Consider the following 14357-nt stretch of genomic DNA (forward strand, 5'->3'; position numbering starts at 1 on the left):
TTATCGGCCTTTATGGCCTTCTTTGGCACAGGTGGTGGTTGACGCCTGGGTGGAAGTGGTGGATCTTTGACTTGGGCGACTGGAATTTCGGGAGATGGAGGCGCAGTGGGGGCTTCTAGGTTGGGCATCGCATAAGTGTTCATCTGGTCAGCTTTGATCTGAACAGATCTAAGGCGATACAATGTGAGAACAGGCGCTTGTAAGTCCGTAGAATTGAAGTTGTGTTCCTGTGGCTGTGAAATAAGTCGAGCGGGTGTGATTTGTCCGTCTATAAGAAAGCCGTGAGTACGAGAAGCTTAGCCTAGTAGATTTAGGTTACACTGAGTGTTTGTGCGTTCGGAAGCCAATGTTTTTCCACACATTCACCAAGCCAATTCAGATTTCACGTTACAGACTGCGGAGCCACGAAGACTCTTGCTTCACCCATCCTGGTTGAGAGAGAACTGGCGCATTCTATGAGGTACACCAAGTAAATTGATTGGTGTCTCTCCATGCCTGTCGTGAGCTTTACCTTTTTGGCAACTCTTCATATATTTACGGGGAACACGAATACGACTCTTATCGATACACTTTGGTGGCTCTATCCTGTTCAAGTAAATGAATACATATCAGCATCGTGCGGAGAATGACATGGAGATGAAGGATTTAGAAGTCTACACCCCGCTTGAATATTGGCATTCCACATTTTTTGTACTATTGTAGACTGCAGTGCACCTTTTCAATTTCCTCATTGTAGTGTGTGGCAGCAACGTCTTGTGCAGCCGATCAAGTGTGAGCCAGGATCGCCTAGTAACTTCGTATGGCGAGGCTACGACATTGAACTCATCGTTACCGCAAAACCCATTTATACCAGGGTTGTTACGAGTCGGAAGTGGTAGCATGTCTTCGAGGTCACCAAATGAGATGTGCCGATACAATGTTGAGAGACCGGAGAGTATCGCACGGTCGTCACCAGTATCATTCCAAGCTGAGTGAAAACCCATTGTTCGTGCATACCGCATTCTAGCAAACCCCCATGGGCCTATTCAAGCTATATCATGATTACATAGAAGCTCTCTTGACCATCACGCATCTACACAACCGGTTAACATTGTCTACCATGATCCATCGAAACATGACAGCCCACGACTACATTGTCATTGTGAAAGATATCGAAAAAGGCTGCGCTACCTTCAGCCAGTGGGACCAACTCAGCACAAACATGGTCTTTGCGCTTCCATGGCGACTTCTGCAGCAATGTCCAGATGGACTGATACTAGACGAGCCCGAAACGGTAGAGAAGTTGGCCGAAAAAGAAGATGCCTTGTCGGACTGGGACAATCAGAACCGCGGCGTCCGGTGGGACGCAACTTCAGGCTGGACGTTAAAGTCTCTAGAGAAGCCAGAGGCACCTAGTACCGAAGAAGACGCATCTGGAGACTTTACTTCGCAACCGAGCCTCACAGATTCTGTCGAAGAGGAAGTCCTGGCATACATAGCGACACTACACACTTGTCGGAAGCCTTACCCGCATGTATGCCCGTTAGTGCTGAGGAAGGTCCCAAGGCGCCTGAGCTGCAGACGGAATACTCGTGATCGCATCGATGCCTTTCGGAGTCTTAGAGCGTTTACCAGATCACGATTTGGAAATGGCACTTCAATGCTAAGAAACGAGCTTCGGGTGAGCCAAAACGAAGACCACGCAACCACGGATAGTGATGATGTTAAACTGGACTCATTCAGGTTAGCGCATCTTTGGTACGAGCGTTTTGACTCAAGGGCTGGGGAGTACGATATGACGGGCATCAAACTGCTCGAAGAAGAGCCTGGCCAGATAATAGTCCGTGGTCCTAGAGGCTTAGCACAAGAAGAGTACTAAGGTCAGTATGGAAGCATTTCAGCCATTAGACGAGTTGATAAGGATTGTACTTGTGCTTCTCGCATTGTGCTGCATACACACTATCAGATCTTAACAAGTATACAGTTCTAAAGATGATGTATACTCCCAACTAGAAGATGATTTACTGGAACACTTTTGTAAAATGGGATACGAGTTGCAGCCGCCCTTGGTAAGGTCTTCTTGGCTCGCACTAGATCGACATGTCGCGGTTTTGCTGCCGCGCTGATAGCTGCTCCTGTGCTCCGAGGCAAGCGCGCCGGCTTGTGAGATCCCGGTGTTGCAGCTAGCGTGATTCATGATCAAGATTGTGCGCCGCAAGATTATAATATAAAAGTCCGACTTTGTTGCCAACGAAGGTATCCGTCATGCGAAACAACAATACCTAGGTAAAGTAGAACGGAGCAGACATCAAAGTGCATCTTCATCCGCACGGAGGGTTGAGAGCGCCAAGCTTAGGAAAAGCAATAAACTGCATGATGCAGGATGGAAGCACAAGACGAAAGGTGGTGTTGCGGATAGGCAAAGCCGACGGCATCATAGCGTTGGGGGCGCAAGAGACGTCATCAAACTCACGCTAGTACACGACTGGTTTAGCGGAGCTCGACGCGATCGGTGTGGGTACAGCGCGGCAAGTTTGATTCCGAGCTTGTGTTGCGTTTGTGAATTGTATTGCATTATGCGTATGCATGGGGTATCAGTAAATTTTGGTCGATGGCGTGTATCAAAGCCGACTTTTAAGGGATCTTTTTGATCCACTTCCTTAGAACATCTGCCTGTTCTTCATCTCCACAGGCAAAAAGCACATCAGTAGTGCAGATAGCCAAATACCACCAGCGCCTAGCCAGAGGATACCAGAGCTCTGATCTGCCAGAAGCTGAGCACCCGCAAAGGGTGCGACAATTCCTGCAATACGACCGAGACAAGAAAGCATGCCACTCACACTACCACGGTAGACAGTGTCGAAGAGCTCCGGCGCAGACGCGTACAAGACCGCATTGAAATACTGAACACATGTCAGTATTGGAAACGATGAGTTCGGAAATCGTCACTTACGGTTTGCATAATGTACTCCAATGCGTTCAACCCCACATAAGCAGCGGTCGAAGACACCTGGGTATACATTGCCATGGAGATACCCTGGCAAAGGGCGGAAAAGACCAGTGACCACTTTCGACCCACAAGCGGCAACTGAATGGACGCAAGAGCCAAAATGGCACCTATGATACCTGGGAAATAGATGATCAAGTACTGCTCATAGGTGTCGCTCACAGTTCCTCGGCCTTCATCGACGTTGTTGCGTAGCAGGATAAGCGGAAGGAAGGTACCCGCCAGGTTAAAGGACCAGTAGTCTCCCTGTTTTTGTTAGTAGGGAACATGATGATGGAAAGTCAAGCTGCTTACCATGTATGCCAGCGCAAGCAAGACGAAAGTGAAAGCGGTCAGCTTGTTGGTGAAAATGCCCTTGAGGCGCGTAAGCTCCTTGCCGAATCCTTTGATGACTTTCTTGGTGGTATCCTTGGTACTTCGAGGGGAGTTTCGTGCGCTCGGTGTGGCATTACGCTTTTTGGTGAAAATGCCCTTGAGGCGCTGAAACCCATTGCCTTTCTCGGGGGTAACCTGGGTAGCCTGGGTAGTTCGTGGTATTTCGGTGGAAAGTCGTGCGCTTGACGTGGCATTGGACGATACCTCATCTATGGCGGCAAACATCTCCATAGTCAACGTTGGAGCTGGCTGCTTGTTGAATTTCGCAATCCTGTGCAGGACGTCAAGGGCCTCCTGCTCTTTTCCTCGCGCAAGCAGGAACTTCGGGGACTCATGGAAAGTGAAGACGAAGTACCGAAGGAAAAAGACGGCCAAGGTCATACAGCCAAGCACTATGACAGTGTAACGCCATCCCATGTTACTGTCAACGGTACAGCAACTAACTCCAGGCTCGACGTCTGGACAAGCCGGCGCTTCGGGATCGCAGCGCCATTTCGCTTGGCCGGTGGTGCCGTAGGCAATGCAAGAGGCAATGGCGACACCGATGGGCTGCCACATGGAAAGAAGCGCGACAAGGAAGCGGCGGTTATGAGGTAGAAACTCGAGCGCGATGGTCGCATCGATAGGAATGTTACCTCCGAGACCCAATGAGGCGAGGAAGTAGATGGCGCATATCGCAGGGTAGTTGTACTTGGGTGCGGCCTGGCGTATTATTAGTCATCAATGATAGAAATCGCGGCTCCATGAACATACCAGTAAAAGTCCGAAAACGGAGGTAATGAGACAAGTCAAGTTGAAAGCCCACTTGCGTCCGATGATATCCACAGCAAGACCAAAGCCGAGCGCACCGACAGCAAGTCCTGCGTTAGCAATTGCAAATATATCTCCAGTGTGTTCGTCCGAAACTCCCATCTGCAAATGCTTTAGTTCACGGTACCCGCTTTGTCTGGCCTAACTCACCTCCTGGTAGATGGCAGAAGCAATTAAACCAACACCTTGTGACCAGGCGAGATCAAGGAAGTATCCAAAGCCACAGAGGAACCAGATGCATATCTGGTATCTGCCCATTCCAAATTTATCGAGCTCGACATTGATGAGGGCGGCCTTCTTCTCAAAGGTGTTGAGCGGGTTTGCGGCTGTGCCTTTGAGAATTGCAGCGAAAGACAAGTCGGTTTGGTCGACGCGTTCTACGTCGTTGTAGATGGGGATTTCGACTTTAGCGCGCGCATTTTCGGGGTGCTCGACGGGTATCTTCTCCTCATCGCTGAGGTGCGCAGGGCTGCGCTCCGACTGCTTGACATCCATCTTGACAGCGGCAGGGCAAGCTACTGTCAAGGGCAGGGTATTGTCAGGTGACTGCGCGTAGATTGGGTGAGAGTGAGTTGCCTCGTGGTAATGGCAGTTTACAGGGCCGGTACCGTGGGACAAGGTATGTTATACGTACGCGGGGAACGAGTAGCCCTTTCACGCTACCGTCGACTACTGGCGAAACGGATCTAAGCGATGAAGGCGCTACGATCTAAGTGCTGATCCAAGCCTCGTCCGTTCAACGGCCCTCATGTCCAAGACGGCAGAGGTTTAGCTGATCCGATCTCATTGGGTGCCACCGACTGATGACGGCATAGCCAGTAGCCTTGTCGCGCGACTTTGCCTGACCCTGTTCTTGCATGGTTTTGTTCCTTCGGCATGGCCGTGTAGCGATAAATCTTGGACAGCGACTAACAAGATGCACTAACAGCTCAGCTGATTAGAGTCTGATAGGTTCGCCGTTCCGTCGCGATGCGATTGTAGAACATAAGCGGCGGCAAATGCACCCGTGGACGGATACCAACAGAGATGCACTACGCAGTGCCTAGACCAGTAGCTCCGCTTGAGGCTGAGGGTTACGCAGGAGGAGCAGCTGCACCGTCATTTTCTGGCACGCTTGCTGCAAACTCCTCTCCACTCTCCAATATCACCGCGGAGCTCCACTACCAATCTCAATCTCGCCATCCACAAGACTGGCGCTGGTACCGAGATCTCTTTTTGCCATGACCCGCCCTCCCCAGTTTTTCGAGATCCTAGGTTCGTTATCGGCGACTGCCTTTTCCATATGTAGTTTAGTGTAGAGCCCGATAACGCCACACGAAACATTGAAGTGATCGCATGGCCCGCCTCGGTTACCTGCACACATCCTCACGTCACGATTGATGACTTTTCTCATTGTATCCACCACTATCTAGGTAGCCTGAGTGCGACTGACACGAAATGACTCCCCTAAAGACTCGTATGGAGGTCATTGTTAGCTCTCCGGCTAAGCGTTGTCTCATCACCGAGCGCGCCAGGACGCACTCGGCTCACATCTGCCGTTCAAACGCCCAGCAGAGAGGTCGTTGTCACTATCACAGTTCATCATTGCCCGAGCAGCCTTCGGGATCGAACAGCTGGCCAAACGGTACCTATACGGAATCTGCGAATTCATAGCTTTTGTCGAAATCCGCGATCGCTGCTGCACGCTTCAAGGACAGTTTATATGTGTTTGCATAGCGCTTCATATGTCGTTTCCGTGGAACCCGTAGTGCTCTTATGAGCGTTTTCCCATTCCATTCCCCGGTCAAAGCTCGCTGCTCACGGTCTTTTCCTTGATATATGTACGCGTTGCGAACGTGTAGCTGACGTTCTAGACATTGAATATCCTCAAGCTTACCTGTCTATATAAGCACTCTTGCGCCGCGAAATATCGAGCTCTCTAGAACACATCGCATACATACACCCAACACGCAAATAAGCAACATCTTGTACAATTTCCAGTATACGCAACCAATCTACCTACCTACACCAATATAACGACTCATCGCCTTACACCATATCATCAATCATGAGCCACTCTTCCCCTATGGACTTGCCTTCGAACACTATCCAAACCGAGGAACAAGACCCACAGAACTGGATCACATACTGTGATGTACATCGCCTTCCGTTGCTAGCCGATGAAACAAGGCCAATCTCCATCGGAGAGAACGTTCTATCCAAGGCCTCAGGCAGGTTTCTATGAGCAGACTTGATGTTCGAGATCGTCAAACGGCAACCCACTACATCTAATATCACTGCTTGCCTGGAGACTGCGCCGGATGATGCTATGGAACTGGTCCCATTGTTGTTGCAGGTCTACAGCAATGTACTTACACGAGAAGAGCGTGAAGAGCTGTCTTGGATCATATTACTCCTAACACACAACCAACACACTGGCCACACCTGCACCCTTGCAAGTCTCGATCGCATGTTGTTCGAGACCTCGCTGACTGGCCGCACGGGCACCTCTCTCGGTGAAAGAATACGCGACAACTTCACTCCTCTGTTTGATCTCGAACAAGAGGATGGGATCTCCCTCAGTCATCTCAAAGTCCACGATCCTGCACGCGCTTTGGAGCTTACGTTCAAACCTTCCACGACGACTGTTACTTTTGCGCACCCATCGCTCATTGAGTATTTTCTTCAACACCGCGACAAATCTCTCAACGGGAGGGTGAAAGATGCCCCTGTCTTCAACAGCGCTGAGCTACATTTTCGCCTACTGCAGCAATGCTTTCTTAGTTTCGCTGAGCCTCAAAGCGAACCTTTGACTGAAGCGGCCGAAGCGTTTCGGAAGTACGCCGCTACTCACTGGTACACCCACCTCGCAGGCACTTTACCGAGTGACAATGTCGAAGCCCTGAATCTTTCGGAAGACGACCGTGAAGAGATGTTAGGGCCTCTTAACCATTTCTTCAAAGATGAGAATATCGTGCAGCACTGGTGTCAGCACCTACCAGCAACATTCTTCAGCAGAGCCAGATCCGAAGATGTGGGCGAGTTGAAAAGTCTTTGCTATTACCACTCAGACCCAGAAGCGTTCGAGTTTATCAAACTTAGCGCCTTCATGAGCTCCAAGAAGTGGCAGGACTTCTGGCTACCAGTAGCAAAGGTGCACGCCAAGAAAGGACTACATGGCGACTGGGATCGAAACCACTCACTCCAGGTAATCTTCCACATCAAGCACCTCGTCGATACAGAAGATGCGGTCGCAGATATCCGAGGAGAGTTGTCCCAGCAAGAGATGACTGAGGCTGCGGAATGGATCGAGTTGGAGTCGAAGACAGATCCGCCTGAATTCACCTTGAAAGAAGAGAGCTCAGGGTTTGAAGAGGAGGAGACATCGTCTTCTGTGGCGACTCAGAGTATCATTGAGGCATGATCATGTTTGAGTCGGATGTGCTAGGAGGTTTCAAAGTAGATGTGAGCAGGTCGAAAACAGTGTTATGATGCAGCCAGTAGTACTTCAAGATACTTAAATCTATTCTGTAAACGCATTGATCACGCTGACAGCTATCCGGCTATCGTAAGATAACCCGAAAACGTGTTGCATAATCGCTGTATTGATTCATGCTACACGCGATGCAAGATGAAGAAAGACATATGGCCTCGCCGAATAACTCCGACCCATGCTATATATCCAATCACCTTTCTCGTATCCTGCCCATCCCGTCCACCTTCTCAGTCTTCTTATTCAACCGTCTCCACCACGTCGTTTGACTTTAGAGGAGCCATCACGATAGGTCTCTGGTCGGTCTGCACAGCAAATCCCGACGCACCTGTCGATCCACCCGCAAGCGCCTGCCTCAGCTGATTCAGTATGGTAAACTCCGTGCGCAGCTTAACAGCGTATACAGCGACCTTATAGAAGCCCTGCATGAAGAAGCGACCGCTATAGGCCAAGCCCAGGACGCTGGCATCGAGCATGATTATGAGGACGTTGACAGCGATCAGATTGCGCAGATTGTCTCGAGTAGTGCGACGACTATTGCCGAGGAGCTCGAGGCTCTGGAAGTACTTCGATGTTTGCCAGATGTATAGAAATCCGATGACGGATTCTTGGGTGAAGAAAGCGGCGACTTGTACTTTGTCCCAGATCAGGTTGGCCTTTTCGAGTCGTGCGCTGAAGCGTGGGTGGCGCTACGATCAATTAGTATGGTACGGCTGCTTGCGACGAGAGACGTGCAGCAATCATCCCGAACAAGACTGTGGTAAGGCCAAAGACGACCGAGTTAGTAGTGATCATGTAGAGAATATAGCGATCTTTTTTCGTGTTTCTCCACACGAGGCCGAGGCGAGAGTAGAGAACAAAAGACTGAGCGACGACGAAGACGAGCCATGAGAGGTAGATGAAGACGATGGCTGAGTAGGATGTCCATTTGTTAAAGTTGGCGAGCAGGATCGAGATGCCGTGCACTACGAGACCCCAACTGCAAAGTAGACAGCTCCAGAAGTATAGGCTGCGACGCGTAGCTCTGTAAAGCAGGCGGATATTGAGCTCGAGGCAGATAAACCATGCGACTCCTAGGAACGCTGCTGCGGCCATGGAAGATGGTCGGTCGGCCAATTCGGGTGCCTCGGGAAGGCTGGGGTCTGTTTTCGAGGTCATGGCGGCTAGCGTTAGTTAGGTGCTTCTCGGGCGGGTGTTGTTGAGTGTCGCGAGTTGAAGATTCTGGAGGCTGCGAGACGATGAGGTACGATAAAAGCTTTGTCGGTGTGGGAAGATATCGGTGGTAGAAAGTGTTCTCGCGTGGGCGTGCCTTCCTCAGTCACCCTCACGGTGACTGCCATTTTAGACTCGGTACCGAGAAACTGCCCAGGGCACGCGAGCACACGAGCACGCGAGCACATGTTGAGTGCCAAGACAATATCCTCGAATGCGACTGCTCTCCTAGAGGCAAGTCACCGTGCCCTTCATAACAAATATCAGGCCGGCAAACAAATCGGTGAGATATATGAGGCCACCTCTTACCAAGAAAAACATGTCTTTTTCCTAGTATGAGGTGAGGCAAGAACGTGAACAAAATGATAACTTTTAAGATCTGGCAAGTTGCATGACGCAACAGATGACGAACCTGACACCTAGCATGCTGTCAAGACCACGTACTTTCGTCTTGCATACCCCCAATCTCACTTTCTTGCGGAAGTGTTGACCTCAGCAACGTTCTCTTGCCTGCTCAAGATCTTCTTAGGGCCCCAAGTACCAGCTCTACCACCGGGATCAACACGACCCTTCTTGGGACTCATCCTCTCACCACCCCCGGCGCCTCCATTGAGCTCTTTGATGTTCTTGGGTGCGGCAGCCATCTTGATGGTCGATACGGTGTTCAGTGGTGTTACTGGAGCGTTGGCAGGGCCACTGCCAGCGCCGTTTCTCTTGCCTTTTGGCTTCTTTCCAACTGACGTCTCGATCCAGGCACCCCCCTCTTTCTTGGCCTTGCGCTCAGCTTCCTCTTTCTCGCGCTTCGCACGCTGTTCCGCTTCTCGCTCCCGTGCGGCCTTGTCGCGAGCCTCACGTCGGACGCGCTCCTCCTTGGCCCTCAGTTCCGCTGCCTGCTTCTCCCTCACTGCGCGCTCGCGAGCTTCGTAGGCCTTGGTAAACTCGTGCTGCTCGAACCGGACTTGGGCTTCAGTCTCAGCGCGGGCCTCGAGCTTAATGCAAGGGTAACATGGGAAGTGCGATGAGCGAGGCTTATCGTCGTCGCTAATGTCGGGGCACACGTTGTTGGAGAGAAAGCCCGGACGGCACATCTCGATGTACGGGCGATCAGAGAGATGGCCACATGTGTGCAGCTTCTTCCAGTAGAGACACATCTTGAAGAGACCTTGATAATGTCAGCAACTTGCGTAGGCATGGCTGCCAGCTAGTACTTACGTTGTCAGAGTACGGCTTCAGATTGGAAAGAAGAAATCGTGATGGTTTGGAATCGCGTGTAGAAGAAGCAAGGAAGAGTGGAAGACAGCTGTTTTAGGCTTGAGAAAGGATGCAAGGTGCATTGAGGTGAGAGAATGTCGAGTGGCTCTTACTTCGCACATGGCTTATCGTACGCAAAGCGGCAGGAGCGTCTAAGGTGAGAGAAAGAGCACTGTGCGAGGAAGAGGCGGCCCTCCCTCATCGGGTAGGCAACAACAGATTGCAACGACTGAATGGAAACTGAGCCAAGAAAGACGTGCGACTGAGACCAACGGTACAAGACATTGAAACTATAAAGGGTATATCCATCGCAATACACAGACCATCAAGATGTGATGTCCATCCATACAAATATCCTGGGTATCCTACCTTCCTGAAAACATGCACTTGGTAGCATGCCGGGCCCAAGAGACGCCGCAAGAAATGCCTGCAAGTATACTGAGAGCAGGAGATAACAGCGCAGAGTTGTCTACGCCCTCATCTTCCGTCGCATCTCCGGACGGGCGCCGCGATGCTCAACCTCGGTGATGCGGCTGCCGCCAATCTCCTTGACCTTCGCTACAAGGGTGTCGGTCTGATCGAGCTCCTCAATGTCATCGCCGCCTCCTATGCTCTTGCCCATAAGCAGGATGTTAGGCACCGTTCGTCGGCCTGTCGACTTGTGCAGGAAGGCTTGTAGTTGTTGGCCGATTGGGCTCTTATCGAGTTCCACGACGTAGGGTTCAGGCTTGATGTTGTACTTCTCGAGCAGGATGTGTTTCGCTTTCTTCGAGAAGGGGCAGTAGGATTTGGAGAAGATGATCACTACAATAAGTTAGTGACTGCGCATGGCTGAAACAAGCGAGGAGTAACGTACTTGGGCTCTTCTTCAAGATGGCATTGAGCTCCATCTCGACTTCGTGGTCCTCGAGCGTCTCATGCTCCATCATGGCTGCTTGGTCGCGCGGCTTCCCGCCCTGTTGCGCGACGCCAGGGACCCTGTCGCCGTCCATCTTGACGCGGCCCGCGACACTCTTCTGGTCCTGCCCTTCCACCTTGACTTTGTGGTCTGTGTACTTGTCCTCGGCGTTCTTCTTCGCCTGCTCTTCGGCGGCTTTGAGTCGCGACCCGACGCTCTCTGCATCGCGCTGCTTCGCCGCTTCTGCGTATTCCTTTTCTTGTAAGGCTTGTTGGGTTTTGGTGTAAAAGTCGGATGTTTGTGTTTGGTGGGCTCCTCTTGACATGTAGAACAAGACGACGACTGTGACGACAATGAGGATGCCAAAGAACCTCATGCGACGTTGCGACGGCATAATGGCGATGTGTGCAGATGTGGTATGTGTCGTGTGATGGGCGGGTGCGCCGTATGCGTAAAGTGTTAAGCTGGTATGTTGCTCGAAGACTGCCGGTTACCAATGGCGGTGGAAGTATAGAGCCTTGTTTATACGGATCGACGGGCGGTGCTGATAGTATCCGTGGTTCGATGGAGGTCCGTGGACTGCGATGGTCGCAGGAGCGCGGTAGAGGCGCGTGGTGATGATTAAAGGTATGGGAGACGTGTGCGATAATCCTGCAAGGGAAACGTGTACAGAAAAGAAGTACACAATAACTGCTATATTCGCTGAAACAGTGCGGCGGTTTAGAGTGTGTTGGTGAGTTGGTGGACCCGGCGCTGGAAACAATGTGGAGGGATGGTGGCCCTGGCGTCTTGCCTTGGTTCGCGTCATGCCGCTTTCCGCATCTCTCCTCACTCCATCCCGGTCAACCGTCCGCCTGCCAGCGCTGTGATTCGCGACTCTGAGCCACGGTGCCTGCCTAAATCCTCTTCTGTCCTGGCCTTCTTTGTTTGCATAGTTCCATGCGCTCCCAATGTCTGCCTAGACGGTGGACGGCACGCATCGTACGTAATTACGCGCACATGAGGGAGTTGTCTTGACGCAGTACGACACTCGATACAAACCCCATTCGAGACCTCCACATTGAATTCGCAAACACGCAGGAGCACAGCGATGCAAGGCGAAGACGTTGTGCTGTGCCTCTGCTGACCACCCATCCCTGACCGACGACACTATCGAAATGCCGCCGACACCCCGACGGCGCGTGACCTCGCGTTGATGGAAAACGTTTCCAGCTTCAAACCAAGAACGTCGGATCGTCTACTCCATCAACACACGCCGTCGACTACTCCCCGCGCAAGTGGAGGTGCCGTCTTGTCCCTCTCTTGGTGTACTCGAAGCATAGAGTAAGCTCCCCGCACCATGCGTCTCACGACGACATGCAGCCTGTGACCAGGTTCTCCACAGACGGCTGCAGTCCTGTACTGGGTTTAGCGCCTCCCCATACCGCTTTCGTCTGTTCCGCTACATGTTCCAGATCGTTATAGCATATAAAGCTCACTACGTCTGAGACTGTTCGGCTTAGTACCGTGGCACTTGAAGCGATCACGTTGTACACATCTCCTTGTACGATTCCAGTCTTGACCATTGCGTCATCCACCGTCCGACCATGTCTCCGCGCCTTTCGTCAACACCTATTTCCATTGTGCCTTCCGCGTCTGAAGTCAAAGCCGGAGGGCTCAACCAACGCAACCTCGAGATCGCTACCAGAGCGCTCTCTCGCGATGGCCTCGTGGTGTTGGAAGACATGATTGACCATGCAGTCTTGGACCGGTTGAACAAGAAGATGGTCCAGGATGCACTCGAACTGCAGGCAAGAAAGGACAGTCCCTTCAACTACAACAAAGGAAACATTCAACAAGATCCGCCCATGACCCAGGAGTGGTTCAGTGACGAAATCTACGCCAGTACGTGCCATCGTAGCAAATTCTGCCACGCTCTAAACACATACTAACCTTGGATTAGATCCCATCGTGACGCAAGTCACTTCAACCACGCTTGGTCCTAGGCCTTCATTGCGCTTCATTTCTGGCAACACCGCATTACCACCAACTGCGTCATCGCCACCAGCCTCGCAGCCGATCCACAATGATGCAGACTTCGATCACCCCTCAATTCCTTTTGCCCTCGTGGTAAACGTTCCTCTCGTAACTATGACGCCAGAGAATGGCTCCACAGAGGTCTGGCTCGGTACACATCAAAGTACCACTATTGCCGACCAAGAAGGCGAACACGGCAACCGTGCCAGCGGAAGGATCAAGCAGCAGTTGCTCGATGCGCGTCGCGAGGTTCGGCCACCCACTCAGCCGGTCGTGAAGAAAGGTAGCATAATCGTTCGCGATCTGAGACTCTGGCACGGAGGGAAGCCCAACCTGAGCGAAGATCCGAGAGTTATGCTCGCAATGAGTAAGTTCCGTGCTGGTCTGAGATTCATTCAACTGACTTCTTTTCACAGTACACTTCGCGCCATGGTATCGAAATTCGATGGAAGTCGAGCTGGCGGAAGAGCTCGCTGAACGCTTGTCGCCCGAAAAGACTGGTCTGCAGACCGCGGCCACGTACGTTTCGAGTGAGCAACTGCTCAAAAATTATCTGAACAGGCCATTTGGCAATGCGTACGATTTCGATCAGACAGAGAAGATTGACAATGTCTTCTGAGGTAAATTGAGCGCATTTGCCGCCGATCGGCCTCTTTACCGCTATTTAGCAACCAACGTGTCGGCTTTTACGCTGTCATCACTCAATTTCACTCATCTCGTATCCCGCTCCGCCCACTTGGCACCGCCAATTTGCACTTGATATGCCCTGCAGCTTCGCAACGTCGATCATTTGATAATTGGAGGTGTGTCAGCATCACAGCCTAGCAGTCGTATGCGCCCACAGCTGAAACCGACTCCTCATTGGTAGGGCGGCTTACGCAAAGTGCTCAGTAAGCTTCAATGGGCACGTCAGCTGGAGGAGAAGTCAAGGCTTGGCGACCATCGTACGAACACCAACATCAGCATCAAGTGGCCCCGCCACGGACACCTTTCCTCTATTTTCTATTTTGATTCTTCTGCCGATGACACGTTACTTTGCTTTCATGTTCTGGACCAAACCAGCTGGTGTCATCCTTATCTCGCCGTGGAACCGATTTGCATGTATCCAGCCATGTACACAATACCGGACGATCAGAGGTTGCACGGCACAATTGCACAGCCAATAGTCCAAATGAATGCTGGAGATGCGACTAAAGGCATCAGAACAGCATTGGCGGTGGAGGTGCCGTTGATGGTACTAGCCTTGAGCACCGTTATCCTGAGAGTATACTCAAGGTTAGCGATCAAGAAGAAAATGGCGCCGGATGATATCTTGATCATCTTGGGCACGGTATGTG

At 51.5% G+C, this 14357-nt stretch overlaps 5 protein-coding genes across 5 annotated transcripts; 2 read left to right on the forward strand and 3 right to left on the reverse strand.

Annotated features, from left to right (window-relative positions):
* Positions 1 to 2639: 2639 nt before the first annotated feature.
* Positions 2640 to 4666, reverse strand: J4E83_001534 (uncharacterized protein; the record flags this gene model as incomplete). The annotated part of the gene is made up of 5 exons (XM_049328490.1): positions 2640 to 2882; positions 2933 to 3232; positions 3281 to 4063; positions 4115 to 4273; positions 4322 to 4666. The coding sequence occupies 5 exons, from the start codon at positions 4664 to 4666 to the stop codon at positions 2640 to 2642; spliced, it is 1830 nt and encodes a 609-aa protein (XP_049193008.1).
* A 1813-nt stretch (positions 4667 to 6479) lies between these two features.
* On the forward strand, positions 6480 to 7574 carry J4E83_001535 (uncharacterized protein; the record flags this gene model as incomplete). The annotated part of the gene is given in 2 exon segments (XM_049328491.1): positions 6480 to 6488; positions 6507 to 7574. The coding sequence occupies 2 exon segments, from the start codon at positions 6480 to 6482 to the stop codon at positions 7572 to 7574; spliced, it is 1077 nt and encodes a 358-aa protein (XP_049193009.1).
* Positions 7575 to 9322: 1748 nt separating this feature from the next.
* J4E83_001536 (uncharacterized protein) lies at positions 9323 to 10006 on the reverse strand (the record flags this gene model as incomplete). The annotated part of the gene is made up of 1 exon (XM_049328492.1): positions 9323 to 10006. One exon carries the CDS (start codon positions 10004 to 10006, stop codon positions 9323 to 9325), a length of 684 nt encoding a protein of 227 aa, XP_049193010.1.
* Positions 10007 to 10575: 569 nt separating this feature from the next.
* J4E83_001537 (uncharacterized protein) lies at positions 10576 to 11398 on the reverse strand (the record flags this gene model as incomplete). Its single annotated transcript, XM_049328493.1, has 2 exons — positions 10576 to 10910; positions 10963 to 11398. 2 exons carry the CDS (start codon positions 11396 to 11398, stop codon positions 10576 to 10578), a joined length of 771 nt encoding a protein of 256 aa, XP_049193011.1.
* Positions 11399 to 13383: 1985 nt separating this feature from the next.
* J4E83_001538 (uncharacterized protein) lies at positions 13384 to 13639 on the forward strand (the record flags this gene model as incomplete). The annotated part of the gene is made up of 2 exons (XM_049328494.1): positions 13384 to 13387; positions 13437 to 13639. The coding sequence occupies 2 exons, from the start codon at positions 13384 to 13386 to the stop codon at positions 13637 to 13639; spliced, it is 207 nt and encodes a 68-aa protein (XP_049193012.1).
* Positions 13640 to 14357: the final 718 nt, after the last annotated feature.

This window comes from Alternaria metachromatica (genome assembly GCF_023757995.1).
Source record: "Alternaria metachromatica strain BMP 0045 chromosome Unknown scaffold_2, whole genome shotgun sequence".
NCBI classification, from domain to species: domain Eukaryota; kingdom Fungi; phylum Ascomycota; class Dothideomycetes; order Pleosporales; family Pleosporaceae; genus Alternaria; species Alternaria metachromatica.